This window comes from Erpetoichthys calabaricus, chromosome 17, assembly GCF_900747795.2.
Source record: "Erpetoichthys calabaricus chromosome 17, fErpCal1.3, whole genome shotgun sequence".
NCBI classification, from domain to species: Eukaryota; Metazoa; Chordata; class Cladistia; order Polypteriformes; family Polypteridae; genus Erpetoichthys; species Erpetoichthys calabaricus.
This window is the reverse complement of record NC_041410.2, coordinates 6,874,399-6,902,181: the sequence shown is the minus strand read 5'-3', so window position 1 is coordinate 6,902,181 and position 27,783 is coordinate 6,874,399. Positions and strand designations below refer to the sequence as shown.

The following is a 27,783-nucleotide window of genomic DNA, read 5'->3' as shown; positions in this document are numbered from 1 at the left end:
ATTTACTAATTGTGAATTTCCCCTTGGGATTAATAAAGTATCTATCTATCTATCTATCTAATGTTGCTAGAGTCGGAACAATAAGCTATATGTAGTATTATAACGTTCTGCCCTAATGAAAATATCATGGGCCGCCACTTGGTTTTCAAGTTACAGACACGCGCATGTAGAAGCGTGTCATGAGCACGAGGCGGCTATGCAGTGTCCGCAAGGGACGTAGCCATCCGCTGTGCATAAGATACCATATTGACATTGGCGGGCGAAGGGGCCACCGATTCTTTCTCTGCCCAGGGCCACCCCTGCACCGTGTGGCAGTGCGAGATGTCATCACGGTGAGAAAACGTTCGGCTTTGCTGTGTTATGAATTGCCTGAAACATCCATTAAATTCTGAGGACATCTTTGTTATGTCATTAATTTGGACTGTAGGTGGCACTGTACACATACATAAAAAGAACTTGGAGAGGGATGGGAGGAGAGTTCCTAGAAGGAGATGGTAAGACAGAGATTTTACTGTAATAAAGAAGGCATTTGGAAATTACAACCTGGAGGTTTCTTTATGTACTGATCGATACAACAACATTGCCACACTATCTCTGAAAAGGATAGATAGATAGATAGATAGATAGATAGATAGATAGATAGATAGATAGATAGATAGATAGATAGATAGATAGATAGATATGAAAGGCATTGTATGATAGATAGATAGATAGATAGACAGACAGACAGACAGACAGACAGACAGACAGACAGACAGACAGACAGACAGATAGATAGACAGATAGATAGATTTGTCTCGATGGGGAAATTTGTCTTTTCAGATGAATGTTCAATAAATAAATATTTTTATTTTTTAATTAATAATTATATTTTTTATATTTTTTTACATTTATATAGCGTTTCCCTCAACATTCAAAGTGCTTTACACAGGGAGTGGGGAGCCACTTCAACCACCACCTGGGTGATGTGACAGCAGCCATTACTGTGCCAGTCCGCTCACCACTCATGAGCTATTAGGTGGTAAAGTGGTGACAGTTAACCAATTAGAGAAAGGATATGATTAGGGGGCCAGAATGACTAGGCCATGGTGGACAATTTAGCCAGGACATCAGGAAATATACCCAACCCTATTATAACAACCAAATACACACCAGAATTCATATTGGATCTTAAAGTGAAGAAGTATCGAACAAAAAACAAAGAGAGCACAGAGCTTAATCAGTTAATTCCATTTCTGAGCGAAAACAATGGGAATCATGTAATCTATGCTTATCTTCTCAGATAAAAGTATCACTTGAAGTGATTTTTATTTATAACGTCCACCACCTGTTTGTCAGTCCAGTTATTTTAACAAATTAATCAATTCAGATGAGTACAATTTTGTACAGGGGCGGCATGGTGGCGCAGTGGTAGCACTGCTGCCTCGCTGTAAGGAGACTTGGGTTCACTTCCCAGGTTCTCCCTGCATGGAGTTTGCATGTTCTCCCTGTGTCTGCCTGGGTTTCCTCCCACAGTCCAAAGACTGTGTGCTTGGTGTGATATTGTGTGTGTCCTGCAGTGGGATGGCACCCTGCCCAGGATTTGTTCCTGCCTTGTGCCCTGTGCTGGCTGGGATTGGCTCCAGCAACAACAACAACAACATTTATTTATATAGCACATTTTCATACAAAAAGTAGCTCAAAGTGCTTTACATAATGAAGAAAAGAAGAATAAAAGACAAATAAGAAATTAAAATAAGACAACATTAGTTAACATAGAAAGGAGTAAGGTCCGATGGCCAGGGTGGACAGAAAAAACAAAAAAAAAACTCCAGAAGGCTGGAGAAAAAAAATAAAATCTGTAGGGGTTCCAGGCCACGAGACCGCCCAGTCCCCTTTGGGCAGACCCCCGTGACCCTGTGTTAGGATAAACTTGCAGCCACTGCGGCCCTCCAGGACTGGAGTCGAGTGCCCCTGCTCTTTCCCAACAGCATCGCTGTTCTGTTTTGCACAGCGGGTGGTCTCCTCATACTTACCCCTCACAGGAGTGATGCCCAGTTGCACTTTTCCCCAGGCCAGATGGTAGAAGCGGATAAAACCTTTCCTGTGGGTCAGTGGAATTTCCTCCCAACTCACGTTGATAGTGGAGGTGGTGACACTGAAGAATGACAGCGGGGGACCAGCTGAGGGGGCTGTGTGACAGCAGGACAGAGTTAGGAAGAAATTCAATAACATGTGCAGATGTGTGCAAAGAAATACCAGACATGTAAACAGAACCCCAAAAAAAAATTCGTTCGAAGGCTACACCAGTCAGACCCACCAGAGACTGGAAATGAACCTGAACTAACATTAAAGTGCTGCAAAGATGTAGAAAGCAGGAGTCCAGTGAACGGCCCACAGGAAGGTAAAAACAAAGGGTGGGATTTGTCATTACTGAATTGTGATTTACAAAATCTCTCGGTTAGGGACGTGAAAAGTAAAAAAAACTAATAATGATAACATCAAATAAATGTGTCCACTGGTCTGTGCTATAAATTTGTTTTCTGTATGACTCCAATAATTTTGATCATTTTTATAGTTAAAATCGCTGAATTAGCGCATTTCCTGTTGAATTACAGAGGAGAAACGCGAGGTGCGCTCTCCTCGCACACTGACGGGGTTGATGCCCTCAATTAGCGCGTGCCTGTTGCTGTTTCTCTGTATGTCGCCAATATAATGTGTGCAGACACGTTTATTATACACCCCGACTTTCCACAGTCTGGCTAATATCTTTAATGAATGTGTGTGACATATTTAGTCTCTCTGATCGGACATAAAACCGCAGTGAAAAGGCACAGCGTGAGGTATACAGTACCGTGCCGTCCTGAAGGGGGCGCATGTGAGCTCAACAGCTGCTCGTGGCTGCGGTTCTTCTCCGCAGAGGCGCCGATAAGTTAGCTACATCAGAAAGTCACGTGCACTGCAGCAGTCCGCTTATTTTTATTTTTTGTTTCGACAGACTGCCAACATAGAAGATAAAGACTTTTAAAACAAAAGAAAATAAGGAGGACTTTTACAAGAAAGTGACAGAGATTTTCGTGGAGAAGGACAGGCGCATGGACTTCATTTACAAATAAAGGTAAAGATCATAAAACGGTTTTCAATTTTATAAAAAAATGGGATCAGACTAAGAAAACAAAAAACAATCCCTATTTAAATTTTGACCTTAAATAAAATATTCTTTTGTTTTTCTTGTTATCCTTTTGTTGAACAGTCTGTATTAAAATTGGTTAATGTATCAGAATTAAAAGATTTTAAAAACAACTAAATATTTCAATTAAGGTCAAAATTGAAATCCGTTTTTTCTTGTACACCACTCTATACTTTCGTTTGTATTGAATGAGTGTGAATTGTGGGATTGCAACGGCAAATTTAGAACACATGGAGGGTGAGGAGCAAATGCGCTCTCTCCGCTCTGGTGGATTTTAGGAGGACCAGGCCCCTCATGGACCCCGTGATCATCAGAGGTGACTGTGTGTAGAGGGTGCAGACCTATAAATACCTGGGAGTGCAGCTGGGTTATAAACTGGACGGGACTGCCAATACTGATGCTCTGTGCAAGAGAGGACAAAGCTGACTATACTTCCTTAGAAGGCTGGCGTCCTTCAACATCTGCAATAAGATGCTGCAGATGTTCTATCAGACGGTTGTGGCGAGCGCCCTCTTCTACGCGGTGGTGTGCTGGGGAGGCAGCATAAAGAAGAAGGACGCCTCACGCCTGGACAAACTGGTGAGGAAGGCAGGCTCTATTGTAGGCACGAAGCTGGACAGTTTGACATCTGTGGCAGAGCGACGGGCGCTGAGCAGACTCCTGTCAATTATGGAGAATCCACTGCATCCACTGAACAGGATCATCTCCAGACAGAGGAGCAGCTTCAGCGACAGAGTGCTGTCACCGTCCTGCTCCACTGACAGACTGAGGAGATCGTTCCTCCCCCACACTACGCGACTCTTCAGTTCCACCGGGGGGGTAAACGTTAACATTATACAAAGTTACTGTCTGTTATACCTGCATTGTTATCACTCTTTAATTTAATGTTTTCTTTATCAGTATGCTGCTGCTGGAGTATGTGAATTTCCCCTTGGGATTAATAAAGTATCATCTATCTATCTATCTATATATCTCTCTCACTGCTATAGACGTAACGTTCTTTCTTAGCCTTACCTGTGTGTGTGTATAAAGAATGCTGATGAGATATGAAACATATCCAGTTGGCAATGTGTAGGCTGGCTGCCAAATGAATAGTGATTAAGCGACTCTTTTGGGTTCATCAATCCATCATCCAACCCGCTATATCCTAACTACAGGGTCACGGGGGTCTGCTGGAGCCAATCCCAGCCAACACAGGCAGGAAACAAACCCCGGGCAGGGCGCCAGCCCACCGCAGGGCACACACACCAACCCACCCACCATGCACACACTTGGGACAATTTAGGATTGCCAATCCACCTAACCTGCATGTCTTTGGTTTGTGGGAGGAAACCCACGCAGACACGGGGAGAGAACATGCAAACTCCACAAAGGGAGGACCCGGGAAGCGAACCACAGGTCTCCTTACTGCGAGGCAGCAGCGCTTTTGTGTTCATATATTTGTAAATCTGAAGGAGTCACCAGCCATGAACCTCACCGCATGTCACTGCTCTCGGTATTACTAAAGAGGGAACCCGTCCTGCAGAGTTACTTTTCTCCTTCATCTATCAGGATCTCGTGACGCCATTCTGGGACAGTTTTGATCCTCAAGTCACAGGGCTACTCAGCAGCCATTCGTGTTGATGACACCATGACAATATCTCATATCTACTGTCTGATTTTTATCTTTAACCTCCGTCACGCCTGGGCACATGGGAAACAGATTGAAGGCCCGGCTGACGGAAATTCTCCTCCGAGACAGGAGGTGGCACCGTGCGCTAACAACCTCCCTTCTCCCCCTTCTGCAGAAAGCCTGATTGGTCAGGCGTTACTTCCGGGGTCCATCCACCTGGCCCCGCCTCTTCCTCCCAGAATGCCTTTAGCTCAGAGGAGCCGCCATTCTAGTCAGTTTACCTAAGACGGAAGCCGGGACGACATGCTTTTTGAGTCATTAACACGCATTTTCTTTCAATTTATCGCTATGAATTTTATGGGGTTGGCCATAAGGTGTCCCCAAAACTCTAACCTTATCCTATTATTGCTTTCCCACCTCATTAGCATTATGTTTAACCAAAAATGTTGAGTTTTTTTTTTTCAACAAGAAGAAAGCTATTAGGTGTAACAGAATCATGGGCTCTCCTCACTCACTTACCGCCAGCCTCGGGGCATACCTTACCTCTGCTTAGCTAGCAAACGAGAGAACTACTTAACAGATTTTCATTGGGTTTATTTCTAGAATTTGCGGTGGGCTGGCACCCTGCCCGGGGTTTGTTTCCTGCCTTGCACCCTGTGTTGACTGAGACTGGCTCCAGCAGACCCCTGTGACCCTGTAGTTAGGATATAGCAGGTTGGGTAATGGATGAATGGATTATTTCTAGAATTTGCTTGAACATTCCCGTTGATTTCACGACTTCTCTCATTGCGCTAAGTATCATAGTTCACTTGCGGTTTCGATTTATTTGCGCGAATCTGAGAGAGACGGGTATATTGGGGGGGGTTTGCAGGACCTCCTCACTCATGCGCCAGCCTCAGGACGTGTACCTTACCTCCGCTTAGCTAGCGAACGAGAGAACTACTTAACAGATTTAGATCAGGTTTATTTCTAGAATTTGCTTGAACGTTCCGGTTGATTTTGCGACTTCACGGTCAGCAGCAATACTCAGGTAGGCCGTGGCATTTAAACGATGCTCGGGGCCCAAAGTGTGCCAAGAAAATATCAACCACACCATCACACCACCAGCAGCAGTGTGAACCGTTGATACAAGGCAGGATGGATCCACACTTTCATGTTGTTGACCCTACCATCAGAAATCGAGACTCATCAGACCAGACAATGTTTTTCCAATCTTTTATTGTCCAGTTTTGGTAAGCCCATGTGAATTGTAGCCTCAATTGCCTGTTCGTGGCCCCCAGTGGGGTCTCCTGCTGCTGTAGCTCACCTGCTTCAAGGTTTGACGTGTTGTGTGTTCAGAGATGCTCTTCTACAAACCTCGGTTGTAACGAGTGCTTATTTGAGTTCCTGTTGCCTTTCTATCAGCTCAGACCAGTCTGGTCATTCTCCTCTGACCTCTGGCATCTTCACCCACAGAACTGCCACCCACTGGGTATTTTCCCTTTTCCGGACCATTCCCTGTAAATCCTAGAGATGATTGTGTGTGAAAATCCCATTTGATCGGCAGTTTCTGAGATACTCAGACCAGCCCGCCTGGCACCAACAGCCATGCCACATTCAAAGTCACTACCTCATTCTGATGCTCAGTTTGAACTTCTAGACAAAGTCTACAGGCCAAAATCCATGGAGTTGCTGCCGTGTGATTGGCTGATTAGATATTTGCGTTAACGAGCAGCTGGACAGGTGTACCTAATAAAGTGGCCGCGGAGTGCAGATACACAGTAAAGCGTTGCATGTGACATGTTGAAGGACACAGAATCCGTCAATGAGTGGAGTCTGAACCAGCAGCCTTGCTCTTTCCAGTCACATTCCTCACCGTTAAGCCACGATGGCTCTTTTCTGTCGCTCCCAAATAACGTACAGAGAGAAGAGAAGAAGTAAACTGACCTGCCTCGTCTGCGTAGGCCAGACAAGAAGCCGGGTGGCTGATCCCCTTACTGGACACAGCAAAGACAGACACCACATATGGGACAAAGGGCTTAAAGTCACCTGTCAGAGGCAAACGCACAGACCACAAAGACGGGGGTTTAGACGTCTCCTTCAGTTCACCGACGACCCCCCCAGCCCAAACCCCACGCTGTCTGTCCTACCGTTCAAGGTGGCGGCGGTGCTGCTCGTGTTCAGCCTCCTCCACTCCAGACTGCTGCACTGACCTTTGGCCAGCTGTCTGCTCTGCACCAGATACTCCTGTAAGAGTCTCGCTGGGACATCCGGTGGGGGACACCAAGACAAAGTGAAGCCCTTTCCCCGTGGAGTGTCCACCACATGTACTCGCAGATCCGCAGGAGCCGAAGGGCCTGTTAGACAACAAAGATGGCGTTAATGTCTGGCGCACGAGTCAAAAAGAACACGTATTGTGCTTCGGGGGGGGGGGGGGGGGCTCTACGGGCACGTTAGACAGGTGGGTGCTTGGAAGTAAATAGGCAGCAAAGTCCTTCCCACGTCCTCTAAACGCAATTATCAGAGTATCCCCAGAAACAAGATTTAAAAAAACACACATTCTGCCACATCTCGAACTCGGGTACGGGACTGGCCGACCGGGGCGTTATCGTCTGGTTCACACGTTTTCCAAATCTCAGCTTAAGCACATCCACGGTCGTAAACGTTTTCAAAGCAAGCCTGGCAGGCAACGTGGCGAAGGCGTGAAGCGTTAGGGAAAGCAAGAAAAGTGATTTAATAAAAAAATGAAACAAACAGCAAAGAAGCAAGAGAAATTTCTAGATGTCCATGGCGGACATCAAGAGTTCAGCAGGAATGCTAAGGTCAGTAACTGCTAATCATGTAAGACATCACCTTCCTATTTTTCATTTTATTCTAAACAGGTCAGCCAGGATTACAATTCTAAATCAGCAGCACGACTTTACAACTGCAGTTCTTGCGTCGCTGCACTGGCTTCCAGTTAAGTCTTGAGCCGCTTTTTCAAGGCCAAGTCTTACCTTATTTATTAAAGTCGGCAAACCTGAGCGGATTTAGTAATCTCAAGGCTCAGAATTAGGCAGTAAAGAAGATATTAATGCACACTCCCTTGGCACCTGCCTATCTGTGCAATTACCTGATCAGCCAATCATGTGGCAGCAGTGCGACGCCTCCAATCCGGCAGATTCAGGTCAGCAGCTTCCGTTCACCTCAAACACCACAATTGGGGAAATTGTGATTTCGACCGTGACTTGAGTGCTGTTGCCAGATGAGACGGTTTGTGTATTTCTGGAACTGCTGATCTCCTGGGATTTTCACACATGACGGTCTGGAGAGTTTACCGGGAACGGTGCGAAAAAAACGAAACACACGCAGTGAGTGGCAGTGCCGAGGATGGAAATGTCTTGTTGATGAAAGGAGAATCGTCAGGGTGAGTGCGCTGAACTCACTCTCAGTGGGCGACTGAACGGGATCGCCGATATGGCCAAGACAAGAACCATCATGCGGACCTTGGTGGACGGTGTGGCATTTGCCAGATTCTAATTTGGTTGTATCCCCAAGATTAATATACATCATTAACATCTATGATTATTTTTATTATTGTATAAACATTGTAGGTGGCACATGTAATGGACGGGCATCCCGACAAGGAGATGGGAAGATACCCTACCTGGACGGTAGGCCCCCTAGTGGACAGAAAAGCATCCCAGCTGAGAGAGGGAAGGATTTCCCACCTGGACAAGGCTCCCCAAATGGATGGATGGACATCTCAGCCAGAAAAGAAGAGGATTCCTTACCCTGGGTGGGAAGCTCCAGGCAAGTGGATGGGCATCCCAACCCAACATTTGTGAAGCACATTCCCTGGCTGGGATAAAAGAGGAGGACAGGGAGGGACTGTCTCTGTGGGGGGGTGTTTATTCCCCCCAGTCACTAGATGGCAGCCATTGGCACCCATTCGGGAACCAGCGGGAAATGCCAGGAATTGTAGTCCATGGGTGCCACATGAGGGCGCTGCAGGGAAATGTACTCCCTGCTATGTTGGACTTCTGTGTGGCAACAGCCCTGGCACTGGAAGTACTCCTGGATCCTCAATTAAAGGGTCCGCACTCCCTTGTCCAAGTGAGTGTGGAGCTGTGAGGAGGACGAGCAACACTCGACTGGAGGAGGAGGAGGAGGAGGGCAGTGTGGTAGTGGAGAGAGGACAGGTGATTGGAGGAGAGATCACTTGTGCTTTGGAGTTTTTGTGAGGTACAGTATTTGCATAAAAAACACCCCTTTATTTGAACCCGGGAATGTTTGGTGTATTCGTGTTTTTGGCACACTGACGCCCCCTAGCCTTCACAATATGTAATTGTTTTCATTTAATGTCAGAGCCCGCTTCTGTTTCCGCTGCACCATTTGCAGTTTTGCCCCATATGGTCCATGGTAAATCTGGCAATGGAAAATTTTTGTGGTGCCCCTCTCCTTGATGCCCTAAGCACGTGCTTACTTTGCTTAACAGTTAATCCAGCCCTGCTTTCAATAGGCCCCTCCAGGATCTCTAGGACTGCATAAACGAGACCTGCAAAGACAACAAACCTCTGTCTCTGCCATTTCCTATCCATGGAGGAGAAGGCCAGGCCATCGCTGTGGGGACGAAGACGAAGCCGGAGCAGAACAGAAGACAGCGAGCCACCTGGTAGTCAGCCTCTACTTATGTTGTAGTGGTACGTTTGCCACACTCATTTTTCTCACTTTGTTTATTTATTTTGGGCATATTACCTGTCATAACACATGAAGACTTTTGTAACGTTCTCTTCTGCCCACTTTGGCACTCCTATCGAGTTGTCTGGGGTTGTAGAAGGGAAAAGATGTCAACCCTAACAGATGTGATAAGACTACGGGACTCGGGCCATCCTGTTCTGGCCTACGTAATAAACAGCATAAAGGGGAGAACAGGGTCACTCAGGACCCCATCGTGACCAAACAAAGGGTACTAACTGGTAAAACTGAGGCCTGTGGAGGGCACTAATAACTAATACTGAGAGCACAAATAGCAAGTGAAACGGGCAGCCACGGAGGGCAATAACAACAGACAAGAGAGAGAGACGCCAAGCGCACAAACGGCAAGTGAAAGAGAAGGCAGGCGAGGGTACTAATAAATTAAGAGATGGGCACAAGGCACACGTAGCAAGCGGGACAGTCCACAGATGAGGGCACTATTAACAGGAGACAGAGAGAGCAAGTGGTGGGCACTAATATCAGAGGGCAGGAGTGCCGGCTAATCCTGCAGAAGTGGCGTTTCATGGCTTCCTCTCCCTGCAGTAAGCCCATCACAGCCCTGACGGTTTCGGTGATTTCCCCTACCGAGGCCAGTGAAAAGAAGTTCGGTGGGTTCCGTTTTCCCAGCTGCACTGTACGCAACGATGCTGGCCATGCCCGTCCAGTTTTCCGGAAAGGGGATGTTGCAAATTTGACGACTATTCCATCTCTGCTGTTCTTCCTCTTTCTCTGAGGAGCAGTTGAAGTCCTCCACGGTGCTGTTGACCATCACGCTGCTGCCATCTGTGCCCGTAAAACATACCACATATCCCAGTATTTTCCCTCTGGCTTGATTCATCGGTAGTGTCTAAAACAAAAGAATCGGGAAATAACTTAGGAAACTGGTAAAGCCTCCATCTGCAGATTAACAGGTTGAAGGCTAAAGGATTACCAATAGAAGAAGTGCATTTCGAGATGTTTAAATATGAATAGAACTGAATTCTGTTATTAGTTTGGAATGAAATTAAAAAGTTTATTTTTATTACCGTCTTGATTTTCGTTATTTACGTTATCAGTCACACCTGTGACATCATCAGGATGAGACTTAAAAACATCAGAACGTGTCAACTTTAACTTCTCTCTCGGTGGCCACAAAATCTCTCATCCTCTTTAGTGCTAGTTATCTGTAAAGGATACTCCACCTGAAAACGATATTTCACTTCAATGTTACTCACCACATGTGCTTTATGGGGACGGCCGAGGAAAAATTGAAATCTCGTGTTTTCATGTGTAAAGTATGTAAGAAAGTCAACAGTCGCAGCGGAAGGGCCAACACAGAACAGCAGCAAACGATATCAAAACGTCCCTGAAAATTATTCTCGCGTAACTCGTGTCACGTAATCCACATACAAAGTCGCCCAGTCGCTTACTCACAAAAACGATGTTCTCGTTAAATAAATTAGATTTTTTTTCCACGGATATTTTGATATTGTTCGTTTTGGCATTGGTCTGTCAAATTTGTCAAATCGTAAACTTTCTTACCTCCTTTCTGTATGAAATCACAAGATACCCCACGTGCTTTATGGTGACGGTCGAGAAAAAACTTGCATATCTTGTGATTTCACGCAGAAAGGTAGTAAGAAGGTCTACGATTTGACAAATTTGACAGACCAATGCCAAAACGAACAATATCCAAACATCTGCCGAAAAAAAAATCTCACGTTACTCATGTCACGTAATCCACAGGCAAAGTCGCCCAGTCGCTTTACTCACAAAAACGATATTTTCCTTAAATGTTGCTTGCTCCATGTGACGGTCGAGAAAAAATATGTACATCTCACGTTTTCACGCAGAAAGGAGGTAAGAAATTTTACGATTTTACAAATTTGACAGACCAATGCCAAAACGAACAATATCAAAACAACCGCGGAAAAAAAATCTCACGTTACACGTGTTGCGTAATTCATGTGCAAAGTTATCCAGTCGCTTACTCACAAAATCGATATTTTCCTTAAATACTTATACACTTTTTTTTCGACCATCAACATAAAGCACGTGGGGTATCTTGTAATTTCATGCAGAAAGGAGGTAAGAAAGTTTACAATTTGACAAATTTGACAGACCAATGCCAAAATGAACAATATCAAAACATCCGCGGAAAAAAAATCTCACATTACTCGTGTCGCGTAATTCACGTGCAAAGTTATCCAGTCGCTTACTCACAAAATCGATATTTTCCTTAAATGTTGCTTACTCCATGTGATGGTTGAGAAAAAATATGTACATCTCACGTTTCCATGCAGAAAGGAGGTAAGTTTACGATTTGACAAATTTGACAGACCAATGCAACAGCAAACGATATCCACACATCTGCGAAAATGAATCTCACGTTACTCGTGTCACGTAATCCACATGCAAAGGCGCCCAGTTGCTTACTCACAAAAGCGATGTTTTCCTTAAATATTTACCCCACATGCTTTATGTTGATAGTCGAAAAAAAAACATGTATGTCTTGTGATTTCGTGCAGAAAGGAGGTAAGAAAGTTTACGATTTGACAAATTTGACAGGCCAATGCCAAAACGAACAATATCAAAACATCCGCGAAAATAAAATCTCATGTTATTCGTGTTGCGTAATCCACAGGTAAAGTCGCCCAGCTGCTTACTCATAAAAACGATATTTTCCTTAAATGTTGCTTACCCCATGTGATGATCAAGAAAAAAAATGTGTACATCTCATGTTTTCATGTAAAAAGGAGGTAAGAAAGTTTACGATTTGACAAATTTGACAGACCAATGCCAAAATAAACAATATCAAAACGTCTGCGAAAAAAAAAATCTCACGTTACTCGTGTCGCGTAATCCACAGGCAAAGTTGCCCAGTCGCGTACTCTCAACGTCCAAAATATGCATTTTCACTAACATTTTTAGAACTACACTACTTCTGAAAAGTGCTGTCGTGAACGAGGAGGTTGAAGACCCGCCTACCTTCCTTTATTCATTGGTCAGGACTCCTCCTTATTTGTTGGCTGCCCCCGAAGCATCACTTGCTGCATGCGCACGTGCGTTCTTTCCTCATTCATGAGCGCGCTTTCCGGAAGTGGTTACTTTAAAAAAATTTCAATATACACGTCTCAGATGTTGTGAGCAAGCAACAGGGTGACTCTGCCTGTGGACCATTTGACATAAGTAACACGTGATTTTTTTTTTTTTTCATGGACGTTTGTCTGTTAAATCCGTTAAAATGTCTTACCTCCTTTATGCATGATAACAGCCAGCCCACATTTGAACCCGTGACTGTGTTGGGTGTAACTGTGTCTGGAGTTTGCTCAGCTACTTGGTTTGAAAGTACTGCGTATGAGAAGAACCCGGGAGTCTAAGTGCACCAGGTCAGGTCAGGTTGGGGAGTCTGCACTGGCACAGCGCGTTACCACACCCACCACACAAAGAAACACCTCAGGATCCTGGTTGGCAATCCCCTCACCCCTCCAAGGGTAGATTCGCGGTCCAGTCCCACCCTCCTATCTGCTGCAGCCAGGTGTTACTTGGGCATCCCCTTAGCCTGGCCCTCAACAATGAGGGTCCGGATTATCCTCGGGTAATCGTGCCACATGGCCGTAGTGCCGTAACTGACGCTCCCTCACCATGCGGGTCACGTGCCTCATTTGGGACAAAGTCAAACCAGTGGGACCCAAGGACCCTCTGAAGAGACACAGCACTGAAGTCTCAGGTCTCTGGATAGCATCCATGTCTCACAAACAGAAAGCACCAGGACTCTAAAGACTTAGACCTTCGTCCTTTGACAGATATCGGAGGCGTCACACACCCTTTTCCGGTGACCTCATGAAAGCACGAGATTCAAAACGTTTCTCATCCATCACTATAAAGTACGTGAGGTAAGGCACATTAAACAATATCGTGTTTGGGTGGAATACTCCGTTAACTCCAGCAGGCCCTAGCGACAGGCTTGTTTCTCTCGTTTTCGATTCCGTTTTGCCCTCTTGTTCTGGTTACTCATTCTTGCTTTGTCTCCTGGTATTTTGAGCCTCGCAATTCCTTTTTGACTTCAGTTCACTGCTTGTTGATTATTTCCTAGGCCTCCTCCCTCACAATAATATTTGGGCATTTTTGTGTGTCCTTAACACACAGCAAGACGTCTGTCGCGTGTACGGATACATTTTTCGTTCCAACAGATGGCGTTACAACCAACACTATAACCTAATAAAGGAAATTTTAAATGGAAGAAATTGATATGAAATTTAAAAAAAAAAGTCTGTAAGAGGAAATGCTAACCCCCCCCTAGACCCCCAGCAGAAAGTAGTGGATGGTCTGATGGCGGGGGTCTCAAACTCAGGTCCTGAATTTGTTGTTAACTTACATGATTATTTCTGCTCTCATTTTAAATTTTTCCTTTTTTCAGTTACAGGCGTAGTAAACACTAACAGGGGTAGATTTGAAAATGTGGGTCACGTCTCAGCCAAGGTTCCTCCCCTGGCTGGGGTTCAAATTTATGTTTCACGTCTCTCTTTTTTGATTCTTTGATTTATGGTGATGATGTATGTCATTTTTTATTTTTGGGTTTGTATATGCACTGTATATAAGCTCCATGTGTTCTGGGGTTGGTCCCTCCCCCAGGAGGCGGGGCTACCTGCCAATCACCAAGTGGGAACTGCTCTCCAGCCTATAAATCCAGAGGGTCTCCCACAGAGGGTGTTTGTCGAGTGTTTTTGCTGTGCTTTGCCATTTTGATTCATTGGTGGGGTTTTATTTCAGCCCCCCCCCCCCCCCCCCACTCCAATGGTGGGGTTTTCCAAGTCCTTGTTTCATGTCCTTTATATTCATTTTTTTTACTAAGTTTCATTATTTGCAGTGTTCCTAATTTTTGATTTTGCTATATTACGATTACCGCCTCTGTTATGTGCCTGGTGTTTTGTGGGTGGTCCTCCAAGAGGCGGGGCCACCTGCCAATCACCACCAGGAACTGCCCTCCGTCCTATAAATCTGGAGGGTCTCCTACGGTTCCTGCCAGTTCATTTCGAGTGCGCTTTGGAGTGGCGAGTCCTTGTGCTTTTTGTAAATTCTGAATGCTTTGCGAGTTTTCCCGATTTCAATTTTTCGACCTTCTGCTCTGTGTTTTGGTTTTGGAGTCCATCTGGGATTTGTTGGATTTGGAGTGCAATTCCATTTTGGCTTTTATGCTCTCCATGGAGCTTCATTGCGATTAGAATATTGTTTTTGTGAAGAATAAAGCTCTCATTTTATAAAGATTCAGTGCTTGCTCTTAGTATTAGCCGGGGGTTTGACAGTGATTTCCCCCTCTAGTGGGTTTTGTTTTAAAAATTGTCCATCTGCATTGCCATTTTCAGACCATTTTCTAAAAGACTAAAAAAGCAGAAAATGGGTAAATCTTACCTGTTATGTCGGTACAGTTCATTAGCCAAGCATATGCGTGCCATTTGTTTTATGATGCAACCAAAGAAAATTGAAATGCTGAACAAAAGATGAAAAAAAACCAAAACGGACTTCTCTGGGTGGGCAGACGATGAAGTACAACTGCCTTTAAAAGATACAAGCGAGTGTAAGGTTACCAACACTAGGAGACCTGCCAAAATAAGGACAGTGAAACATTTTGGAGTGGGACACCTGGTGGCCGATTCAGGGAAGTTAGGGACGCCGACAGTGAAGATGAAATCACAGAGGGCAGATATCAGAGCAGACTGAGGCTGGCACCTGATCACATGGCCATCACACATCAGCGTTCTTAAAAAGCTCCTCCCCTCCCTCCCCAATGTTACACAAGACCCTCCATCGACACAGCTTCGAAACGATTTCTTTACCGCGGTTGAAAATGCTATTTTGGTGTGGAAGGAAGATCAAAGCAAATACAAAACAAGATGCATGTTTATTTATTTCCATGTTAGTGCGCTCATGGCGTCTCAATTATCTGGCATTTGCTATTGGATTCTAAAACAGCAGTGCTAAGGTTTACAATGCACCATCTGTTGGAAAGAAAAATACAATGCAGTTCATGACGACAAGCATTACAAAATACATTCTAACAGATGGCGCATTTCAGATGTCAACTCTGAATATGCCCAGCAGAAGGTAACTGCCAGATGGGCAGAAATTGGCTCATCATGTATACATCAGTTATAGGCTGTCTGACGGAACAGGAAAACTGCAATAAAAAGCAGGTGAACCTCAGAAAGTGGGCGACGAGTGCGAATGACGCTTAAGGTTTAAAGGGCTGAGAGGACAAGAAGTGCCCCACTAAAGAGTGCCCATGCTCATTACAAAGGGACTAGCGGACTTTCTCGGTAGAACCCCCCATAGTGCGTGATATGCGTTAAGGGTATTCAACAATCTGTAAATTTCAAAAGGAGCAGAGGATGAAAAACTCTCGATGTGAACCCATCAACTCCAGCCTTACCTTCCAGACAAGAGCAGGGCTGTCTGTCAGATCGATGAACACGTCAAGGGGTCCGACTGGTGCTGCAGGGACGACAAACGAAGAGAGGAGAAAACACACGTGATGAGCACAATGGGGTACAGCAGGGGGGGCCCGACACTAAAACAAATCGAACATCCACTCAGCTTAGGGATGGACTTCAAAGCAGACAGACAGACAGAAAGCCTGCCAGACAGGCAGACATATTCCATCCACCCATCCATTATCCAACCCGCTGAATCCGAACACAGGGTCACATGGTTCCGCCGGAGCCAATCCCAGCCAACACAGGGCACAAGGCAGGGAACCAATCCCGGGCAGGGTGCCAACCCACCGCAGTAGACATATTCCTCTAACAACAATGGCAGGCAGGCAGGCAGACAGACCCCCCCATCAGGCCAACAAAGGCAGACACCCAGATAGATGCCCCCCACCAAGGCGATACATTGGCTCTTACACTCCTCCATGCTGCGCACAGACGAGGGTTCACTCCAGTCGCTCCACACGTTTCCATTGCAGGTGCATCGGACTTGGAACCAGTACACCGTGTAAGGCTGGGGGTCTTCGAGATTGTACTCGATCCCCACATCCTCCCCATCAACCTGAAATTGATCAGAAACGTTACTACAAAAAACAAAAAAGACAAACAAGTCGCCTGGCGGAATGTCACCGTACCTCGGTCCAGCTGTCACCATCGGCTCGGTAGCGCAGCCGGCAGTTTCTCTCCTGCACTTCGTTACAAGGGAAATACCAAAGAACGGATATCAGGGAATTCTCGGCGTCCATCTCTGTAATGTTTGGAGGTGGCAACTTGTCTGTAATACGAAACGCAGAAAGACGCCTGTAAGAGACACATGCTGTGAACAGTAGGGGGCGCCACCGAGCCCTCAAACCCCAGACACATAAGACCTGACACAACTCCGGGTTCGATTAACTGGATTTTTTAATCTCCTTCTCTCATCCGCCAAGTTTTCCCCACTGCCTCCCAACACACTGAGGTCATGCGGTGGGCTCCTTTAAAGCTGGACCCTGGAGTATTTCAGGGGGCACGTTGTGGCTTGTTGGAAGCACTTCTAGGTCATGCGGAAACCAGGAAGGTCCTCCCCCTGGCAGCGCCCTCTATCATCAAACAAGGACCCCTGCAGGGCTGCACTCTTGGACTACAGTTCCCATACAGCCCTGCGTGTGTCCAAACTGGGACTTCTTGCGAGGAACACTGCCACCTATTCATTTGGGGGATGAACTGCTCCCGGCTTCCAACTTTTCACCAGTTCATCCATTCCTTTCCAGGATCCCAGCCAGGAGGGGAATTAATTATAAAGCGTCCCGGCCGGGTAGTGATCGCAAACCTTCCATTATGGCTTCCCAGCTGGGCAAGAAATCCTTCTCCATCCCAGCTAGGGGGATGCCCGTCCGTCCTCCTGGGCACTTACAGCACCCTACTAAGAGAACCTTAATCCTGCCTTGTGTCCAGCGTTAAAAGATTATGTTTAAAGTAGCGAATAACACACCATAGCACTCATTTTCTCAAAAGTAAAAATACCTGCCTTACTTAAAAAATAAATAAATAAAATCTGCGGTGATACATTGCATTATTCCTGCTGCTGTCCATGTACAGTAAATTCTTATTTAACTTCCTGGTGAAGTTTGCACGCGGGTGGCAACACTAAGCGTGTGTCTGGTCAGCAACCTAAACGCATTTATTACACTTGTGGTGACCCACTTCTTCTGGTCAGCAGGTGGCAGTGTTTGGTCAGTGTCCCACACCTAACCTTTTCACCTGCCTTATGAAGTCCCCATTCGCCTTCACTCCAAGTACAACACACTTATATGATGGCACCGCCTCCTCCGCCTCCTTCCCCGCAACTGTTGACGCCTCCCCTTGCCCTGCCTTTTGACTCTGATTGGTCATTTGATTACATTCAGTTTTTGGCACGATTAGCACCAACCTGGTGACATTGCAATGATGGAGAAGTGGTATCAGGGCTAGAAGTGGAATCGGTCAGTGGTAGCCGCAGTGACGTTTATGTATACTTAGAGGACGAGAGGAAGTCTCAAAAATTAGGTAAAAACAACAACAACCCTAACCGAACGCCAATAGGATACACGTAAAAGTGTTCAGGAAGCCAAATCTTCATTGTCCAGAGCAAGTGTGACACAGAAAGAGAGCAAAGTCACCGAGGTCATCATCAGAGCCTTTCACATGCAGGAAATGACAAAAAGGGGTCTGTACACCCAACTAAGGGCGGCCCTCCTACTGTGAAGTCATCTCTTACATGTGCTACAGTATGAAGTCATTTCAAGAAAATAGGAGATCATGACTACACCGCGGGACCATAGCTGAGAGGATGAGCCGTATGTAGCATCTCACAGGAGACACAAGGGTGGGACATCACCGACACAGTGGGCACAGTGGCACAGTGGCCACTCAGACGTGGTGGTCCGCCAGGACCAGAGTGGATGAACGCAGGCTGCACTAAACCCAAAGGTGGATCTACTAAGAAACTAATGAAGCTTAAGCTTTAGGGCTCCTAATCCCAGAGGGGGCCCCAGAAGCGACTTTTATTTTCTTGCCCTCCCAGCTCGAGACCTATAAAAGTGAGCGACCTGAACGTGCGAGATGATCCAGTACAGCCATTTTAATCAAAATCAGGTGACCTGTCATGGAACAACCCCATTGAAGAATATAATGGTGGTTACCCAGATCTCAGCACTGCTTACAAAGCCCCCCCCCCCTTCCGCCCCCATAACAGTTCACGCTTTCATCTTCAGACTCCTTAATGACGGTGACTGCTCTGCTTCAACAATCCAAGAATTTGTCAGTCTGGCACCATTCCTGCCATTTTCCTCAGTTTACTCCTTGTAGATTCCTTGTGATGTGGCCATAGGCAGCCTGCAATTCCACTGTCTGCCAGCAGATGCTGCTGTGTAAATCCCTACCACGCTCAAGTTATGCAAGTGCCTTGTCGCCCCCCAAAGAACGTAGAGCCACCACTGACTGCAGCACAACCCAAGGCTCCTTTGTTGAGTTTGCTTTCCTGCCTCTCATAACAGGAAGTCTATGGTGCTAAGCGACTTCTCTATGAGACCACCTAGACGGCCTGTGTAGGACACACCTTCCATAAACAGGAATTCAGCAGGCGGGCAGGAAGAAAATCATGAATAACAGCATAAAACAGAACAAAGGTGAATGGGTCAGTATTAGGTACCGATTCTTGAAGTGTCAAAGCTGAATGTTTCTGAACTGTACTCTTCTGCAGCATCCGAGGTGCTGAGCCAGACTTGCACATTGTGGTAAATAATATAATGGAATCGCTGGACCGTGACGCTGGTATTCCGTGCGGTGATATTCAGGGACCACTCGTATCTGGAAAAGAAGACAGAAACACACATCGACAAGAGTTCAGCTTCACTACTGTGGCCAAATTGTGCCTTCCAGGGACCTCGGAAGTCAGATGTCGGAGCTGGGAATGACGTCACACCCAGTAAAAGATCCGGAAAAATCAATATGGACGCGTCCAGGAAAACCGTTAGTCACGATTGCTCCTTCGGAATAAATAGCCGCTGGTAGCGACACATTCCACGGTATTGTGCGTATCCCAAACACCGTAGCAACATGTCCACGGATGGACGTCGGACAGCTCGGCGTGTGCGACTGATTTAATGAGACACGAACTCCATCACGTGACCGCGTTCACAATCCATTTGGGATTGGCGTCATGATCTGAAGCCACATTAACTCACACTTGACAGACCAGCCACAAGTTTCTAAGTTGGAAATCCGACTTAACTTGGAGAGGGGGGGGGGGGCTTCAGGTCCTGGGGGGGGGGGGGGTCCCAGTTGAAAATTCCAACTGGGAACTCAGAAATTGCGACTACAAATGGAGCGCAGCATATAAGCAGCGTGCCACTATCGTTCTGTCACGGGGACACTTTTAGTAGCGACACACCACTAAGGTTCACTACTGCCACCTCGTTTTTACTTTTGGTGGGTTGGCGACGCTACCCAGGCCCCCTATTGTGTGTGTTTATGTGTGTCAGTGTGTGTGTTCCTTGTGCCCTGTGCTTGCTGGGATAGACTCCAGCTACACCAAAGCCCTGCTCAGGATAAAGTGGGTTTAGAAGATGGAAGGATGTTTATTACTGTAGCCTAACGGCAGTGCCACACAAGTTATTGTAACACAGCTTATCACATTCATACTGCCGCAGAGGGGCATTACTGAAGTCTTAAGGCAGCCATTGTAAATGTTCAAACAAATGGATTGGCATCACGACTGGGACAGAGTGTGAAGGCTTACCCAGCTGGGAGGTCATAATGGATGGACTACATAAGTGGGCTGGCTGTAGGTTCCTATCCCAGTTGAGGCAAACATATAATGGATAGACAGGGGGAGGCTGGTTATCACGGACAGTTTATCTCCCCCGGGGAGAAAGGTGACACTGCCACCCCGGTACAATCCCAGTTTGAACTCCCGCAGGGTTGTATGGGACCTTGAGTTTGGAAGGGAACCCCAGTTTGGATCCCTAGGTACTGCCAGAGGGCGCTGCAGGGAGAAGGTCTTCCTACTTTGGGGAAAAACCACTGCATGACTTTTCACCAGGAAAGTAGTCCCGGGACCTCCATTTATGGGGCCCATCTCGTGTCATTCGGCCTTGAAAGGCAGAGAATGAAAGTGGAAGGAGAGGAAAGAAACTTTTGGTCTGAATTGTGGTGACAACACTTCAATTGAGTCAAACGCTTCATGAAAATCAACAGAGGCAGCAAAGGAACTCGGTCGAAATTCACGTTTGCGCTTCATGAGAACTCCCAGTGCCACGGGGCGGGTTAGATGGTAGATTAGCACACCGTTCACAATCAACTGCCAGACAGTGTTCAGATGCCATTAAGAAGGCTAACAGCATGTCAGGTTATATAGCGCCTTGACATGTGGAGTCCAAGTCACAGGAGGTTCTGATCAGCTTTATAACACACTGGTGAGGCCTCATCTGGAGTCCTGTGTGCAGTTTGGGTCTACAAAAAGGACATAACAGCACTGGAAAGGGTCCAGAGAAGAGCGACGAGGCTGATTCAGGGCTATAGGGGATGAAATTGAAATTGTCAGAAAATGTAAAGTACAACACGTAGGAAGTCAAAATGTGAGGTCAGAATGCACAATGGGAGATCCGAAAATCGAAAGTCCACCTTATGAGAAGGATTTAGGAGTCGTATTGGACTTGACACTCTCAACTGCCAGACAGTGTTCAGAAGCCATTAAGAAGGCTAACAGAATGTCAGGTTATATAGCGCCTTGACATGTGGAGTCCAAGTCACAGGAGGTTCTGCTCAAGCTTTATAACACACTGGTGAAGCCTCATCTGGAGTCCTTTGTGCAGGTTTGGTCTCCAAAAAGGACATAACAGCACTGGAGAATGTCCAGAGAAGAGTGACAAGGCTGATTCAGGGCTACAGGGGATGAAATTGAATGTCAGTAAATGTAAAGTACGACACGTAGGAAGTCAAAATGTGAGGCTTGAATAGACAACGGGAGGTCTGATGAGTTAAGATAAGAAGAGCTGAATCTTCTCAGTTTAAGCAAAAAGAGATGAAGAGGAGATCTGATGTATGGACTACAAGTCCTATTAATGCTTTATAACACACTGGTGAGGCCTCATCTAGAGTTCTGGGTGCAGTTTTGGTCTCCAGGCTACAAAAAGGACATAACAGCACTAGAGAAAGACCAGAGAAGAGTGATGAGGCTGATTCAGGGCTATAGGAGATGAACCTGAATGTCAGTAAATGTAAAGTACGACACGTAGGAAGTCAAAATGTGAGGTCAGAATACACAACGGGAGGTCTGATGAGTTGTGAGGAAAGATTAGAAGAGCTGAACCTTCTCAGTTTAAGGAAAAGGAGATGAAGAGGAGACCTGAGGTGTGGACTACAAGTCCAATTAATGCTTTATAACACACTCACACTCATCTGGAGTCCTGTGTGCAGTTTGGGTCTTCAGGCTAAAAAAAGGACATAACAGCACAGGAGAAAGTCCAGAGAGGAGCAACTCGGCCGAGTCCAGGAGTGTAGGGGATGAGTTTTGAGGAAAGATTAAAAGAGCTGAGCCTTTAACCTGAGGTCTGTGGACCCCTAGGGGGTCCATGGATGGGTTTCAGGGGGTCCGTGAGGGTCAGATAAAAATGAACCTTTATATACTGTTGATTTAGAGTAGATGTATTAGTAGTAGTAGTAGATCTGTTTTCATGTGCACTACAATAACAGGACTGCAGTTCATAATTATAATGAGTGGCTGTGACGTTTTGCATGTTTTTTTAGACTGTTTAAAGTTTAATTATACTTTGTGTTTGTCATATATGTATGAGACAATCAAATCTCGATAAATAAAGTATAATTATATTCATTGCATGCAAAGTTGTGTTTATGTGAATATTTCTGGGGCAGGGGGTCCATAGCTTTCATCAGATTCTTAAAGGGGTCCGTGACTCAAAAAAGGTTAAAAATCACCGATTTAAAGTGATGAAGAGGAGACCTGACTGATGAAGGGAATCAAGACGGTGACTTTAAAATGAGTTCATCAAGAACACGGGGACACAGCTGGACATTTGTGAAGAATAAATTTTGCACAAACGCTAGGAAGTTTTTCTTCACACAGAGAGTCACAGACACTTGGAGTAAGCGACCAGGAGGACTTTAGGGACCTTCAGAACTCGACTTGATGTCATTTTGGAAGAATGAAGTGGGCAGGACTGGCGAGCTTTGGTGGGCTGGATGGCCTCTTCTCGTCTTTCTAACCTCCTAACACAGGTCCCAATTCTCACAGCGCAGACATTACCCCCCACGGCTCCTCGCTCATCTTACCTGCTCTTAAGGTGAAATGTAAAGTTGGCATCATCTGGCGTGCCAGGGCTGTACTCCCAAGAGCACTGAAGCTCCTTTGTGAAGAAACACCGGAGATTTGACACCGAATCTGCAATCGAGACAAGAGGCTGAGGCTGACGACATGAAAAGCTAACAAACAGCTAAACAAGACGGGCTTCTCCCAGCTCCATAGACTACAGGATTAATAAAGTGGCCACTCACAGCGCCGGGTGACAGTAGCGTCACAACGGGGCCGAGAAGTCAGTCCATGGCAGATCATCACACAGCCCAAGACTTGAAGCAGAGAAGGCCCAGTGAAGGAGATGCTGCTCTTGTCTCGAGTGAAGCCCGCTGTGACGCTGGAGGAACCAGCATGGAGTTGCAGAGATGCGCCGGTGCAGCCGGGGGGCAGCGGAGTGGACAGGGCACAGGTGCGGTTTACGGTCCTGCCCATCTGGAAGGAGAGTTGCCAAAGACACTGCACCGATACAGAAGACGCTGAGGGTGAGAAGGTGAGAAGGTCATCTGTATTGGCGGAGGGGGAGGCCACTGCTAACCACCAGAGACCACCAAGAACAACAACTACATTCACCCAGTGCTCCTCTTATTAAAGATTTATCTGTGGAGGAATACTTTGGACAAAGTTACATCTAAACATGAGACATTGTTACCATCAAGACGTGAAATTCATAAACAAGGGTCAAGATTTGCACCAAGAATTGAAGCTGGGAAGACGGGGAGCCAAACGGGTGAACAGGTAAGCAGAGCCAAGATGAGCAGACGTCAGTCGTAGTCCAAGAACAGAAGAAGAAAACCCTAACAAGAAGGATGGGTGAAGGTAGCATCCGAAATCTCAGACATCTGGAAAGGCACAAAGCGGACCTTCACACAGTCACGCCGATGACGTCACATCTCGCACACTCCTGGCCAGCCTCGCCTGTTAGTGACAACGGAAATGGCGCCGCTCATGAAAAGAAAAATGTGGGAGAAGGTGATTTGATTTGTAACATCGATGAAGAAGACGCCCTGCAAAGACACAATAAAACTTCCAGGTATCCGTCCATCTTCTCAACCTGCTTATTCAGGATAGGAATGTGGGACAGCTGGAGTTTACCGGGCAGAAGGGCAGGGACAGCACCAGGCCAGGGCGCCAGTCTATTCACACAAACACATGTGCGTACACACACGCACACACACATGCGCACATGCAAATACACATACATACACGTGCGCACGCGCGCCTGCACAAACACACACACACAAACACATGTGCGTACACACACACACGCACACACAGGTGCTGGCACAAACACGTGTGTACACACACACACACACACGCCTACTCGCACACGTGCGCACATGCAAATACACATACATACATGTGCGCACGCGCACCTGCACAAACACACACACACAAACACATGTGCGTACACACACATGCACACAGAGGCGGCGGCACAAACACAAACACTTGTGCGTACACACACACACGCACACACACACACATGCGCACATGCAAATACACATACATACATGCGCGCACACGCGCCTGCACAAACACACAAACACATGTGCGTACACACACACGCACACACATATGCGCCTACTCACACACGTGCACACATGCAAATACACATACATACACGTGCGCACGTGCGCCTGCACAAACACACACACACAAACACATGTGCGTACACACACACACGCACACACAGGTGCTGGCACAAACACGTGTGTACACACACACACACACACGCCTACTCGCACACGTGCGCACATGCAAATACACATACATACACGTGCGCACGCGCACCTGCACAAACACACACACACAAACACATGTGCGTACACACACATGCACACAGAGGCGGCGGCACAAACACAAACACTTGTGCGTACACACACACACGCACACACACACACATGCGCACATGCAAATACACATACATACATGCGCGCACACGCGCCTGCACAAACACACAAACACATGTGCGTACACACACACGCACACACATATGCGCCTACTCACACACGTGCACACATGCAAATACACATACATACACACGCGCATGCGCTCCTGCACAAACACACACACAAACACATGTGCATACACACACACACGCACACACACACACACCTACTCACACACGTGCGTACATGCAAATACACATACCTACACGCGCGCCCGCACAAACACACACACACACGCGCCTACTCACACACACATGCACACACGCACGCACATACACACACGCGTGCCTACTCACACACGTACGCACATGCAAATACACATACATACACACATGCACGCGCGCCCGCACAAACACACACACACACACAAACACATGTGCGTACACACACATGCACAAATGTACACATGCGCCTACGCACACACAAACATGCACACACACACGAGTACACACACATGCGCACATGCAAATAAACATACACACACATGCGCGCACACACACATGCATTATATAAAACTGATAGATAGGAAAGTCACTATATAACAGACCAGTTAGACATTAAATAATAATAAACAGATATATTCAGTTATAGATACAAACAAACATTCATAGACAGACGTGAAAGGCCCTATAAAGCAGAGAGAAGCTGCTATATGATCAGGACAGAGAAGGTCCTATATAACTGGTAGACAAGACAGGCACTTATATAATAGAGAGATAAAGGCTCTACTTAATAGATGGATAGATGCAAAAGGCACTACAGTATATACGTAACAGGCAGATCTCTACATACAGTAATAGAGATATATACACATACACATAGATGTGAAAGGCACTATATAATGGAGAGAAGGTGCTATATTATCTAGTTAGGAAAAGCACAATGTACAGTGACAGATAACAAAGGCAATACAGAACAGCTAAGCAGGCAGTCAGATAGGAAAGGCACTATATAAGACAGACAGGTTAGGCATTAAACAATAAACAGATATGTACACACATAGATACATACAAACAAACATAGACAGGTGTGAAAGGCACTATAAAACACAGAAAAGATGCTATAAGATCTGAGTAGGACAGGTCCTATATGACTGGTAGACAAGAGAGGCGTTTGCGTATCTAGTAGACAGATAAAGGCTCTGCCTAACAGACGGATGGATGGAGAAGGCACTTCACTACACAACACACACGGCTCTATGGTGAAGCATCACATACATCTTATCTGCAAGCCACAGAGGCAGGTAGCTCAAGGAATTAAGGCGGTCGAAAATCATTCTGTAAAACAAGGGGAACAACAAGACCAATTCTTACCTTCTGTGGCCACAGCGGTGCCCACAAGAACGACGGCCAAGTACGGGACAATCATCCTGTGCCTCCAAGGCTGAAGCTGAAGGGAGACGAAAGAGAAGTTGGTGAGCAAACACCAGGAGGCCAACTGCAGTACCAGAAAGTGCGCCGATGTGAACAAAGTAACCGCACTCTTCAAACGAGTCACGTTGCACTTCCTTCCTGGAAGCGGGGCCCTCGGTGCTTGTGAAAGTGGAGCCATGTCCAGCGCCAGCGAGCGGATGCCGCTCCGCGCCACTCGTGAAGAGCACCGACCACAGCGCCTTTGTGCTTTTCTCGTGCCTGTGAACTGATCACTCATTGATCACTCACTCATTGTAAAGCACCACGAGAGGATGTGCACTCATGTTTGAACCCGAGCCACTGCTGTTGACTTACAGCTAGATATCAGGGGGTCTCGATGCAGTGCCCTTCACGTTTGTGGTGTCAGGTGTTTTTTATTATTTTACACTCGCCTGAGGACGAGTTTTCAGCCCAGTTGTTTCCATTTATGGCCAGGGCAGGCGGGTTAAGCGATCTGCTCAGTGCTACGCAGCGAGCCGCTTACTGTCTAATGAGCTCCGTGGACGATTCTTGCCATCCATCATGCCACCAGTTTAATAAACATACTTTTTCTATTCCCCCTGAACCAGTATGAGACTGGGACAGGCACTGGGTGGGAGGCACTGCGGTCAGGCATGTTTGATGCTAAAGTTACGAGGCGGTGGTGTCAGGTTGGGTGGTTTGCAATTATCGTGACATCTTATTTTTAAACTACCTGCTGTAACATCAGCATTATAAGGTGGCGCCATGTTCTTCACCCACTGCTCACGCATCAAGTACAACGAGTCCACAGACGAAGGAGGAAGATCAAGTCGCACGGGACTCGTTATTAGTGCACTGCACACAAAACCCGTCCAAAAGCCAAAAAGAGGAAGCAGACCACCTCATAGGACTGAGAAAACTAACCCCAAACACTAAGAGGCAGGGTCACTGACCAATCAGAAGGCACAATTTGAAACAGACCTCCCTTTGCTGGAGGTGCTGCGCCGCTCATCCTCCATCAGCCGCCCCTATTTGTCACCTGACGCCATCGTACACGGCGTAAGCAGGAAGACGGAGGGAATGGCAAGGCACCTCACATCCTGCCACGCTGACAGAGTTTTTTTTCCAGGGGGTTGGGCTCAACGGGGTCCATACCACCCCAGGCCACTAGTGGTCAGCAGAGGCAACAGCAGAAATAAAAGTCCAGCAGAGGCTTTTGGGAACTGTAGTCTTTGAGAGAACAAATGTGTCCCGATAGGCAGGAGTCGCACCAGAAGCACTGCTTTAAAAACAACTTCCTCCGGGTGGGGGGTTGGGCTGGGAGGAGTTTGGGGGATAGGGGGGGTCCAACTGCAGACTTCAGGAGCCAATCGAATTACATGTTTACATCATGTGGTATACGCAGTGGAAAATCTGAGAAGCCCAATGCGCCACCCAAGAGACAGTCGTACTGCGTGACACGCCCACCACAAGACACGCCCACTCTTCCGTCTCATAACTCCTCCTACAAATCTACTCTTAACCACTGGGTAAGGAGAACAAAGCGCAAGGTACGTGTTGAGAAAGATGCAAATGACCGGAACATATGGCGTAACGTCATGGATGTGTAATGCAAAGGCCGCTAAACACCAATTTGATCGCGTGGCACTGTGGTGGTCTGCGGCT

At 46.6% G+C, this 27,783-nt stretch overlaps 1 protein-coding gene across 1 annotated transcript in view; it reads right to left on the bottom strand.

The window, feature by feature from the left end:
- il12rb2l (interleukin 12 receptor, beta 2a, like) overlaps nucleotides 1-27,783 on the bottom strand; it is a 55,523-nt gene that overhangs the window by 11,746 nt on the left and 15,994 nt on the right. The window contains exons 4-14 of the mRNA XM_028822637.2: nucleotides 26,059-26,134; nucleotides 22,997-23,272; nucleotides 22,775-22,883; nucleotides 19,134-19,291; nucleotides 16,600-16,739; nucleotides 16,382-16,526; nucleotides 15,907-15,968; nucleotides 10,083-10,344; nucleotides 6,911-7,117; nucleotides 6,708-6,809; nucleotides 2,016-2,171 (exon numbers count right to left, since the gene is read on the bottom strand). Coding sequence (XP_028678470.2) covers nucleotides 2,016-2,171; nucleotides 6,708-6,809; nucleotides 6,911-7,117; nucleotides 10,083-10,344; nucleotides 15,907-15,968; nucleotides 16,382-16,526; nucleotides 16,600-16,739; nucleotides 19,134-19,291; nucleotides 22,775-22,883; nucleotides 22,997-23,272; nucleotides 26,059-26,113 — 1,672 coding nt within the window. The 5' untranslated portion in view covers nucleotides 26,114-26,134. The remainder of the gene's footprint in view (nucleotides 1-2,015; nucleotides 2,172-6,707; nucleotides 6,810-6,910; nucleotides 7,118-10,082; nucleotides 10,345-15,906; nucleotides 15,969-16,381; nucleotides 16,527-16,599; nucleotides 16,740-19,133; nucleotides 19,292-22,774; nucleotides 22,884-22,996; nucleotides 23,273-26,058; nucleotides 26,135-27,783) is intronic.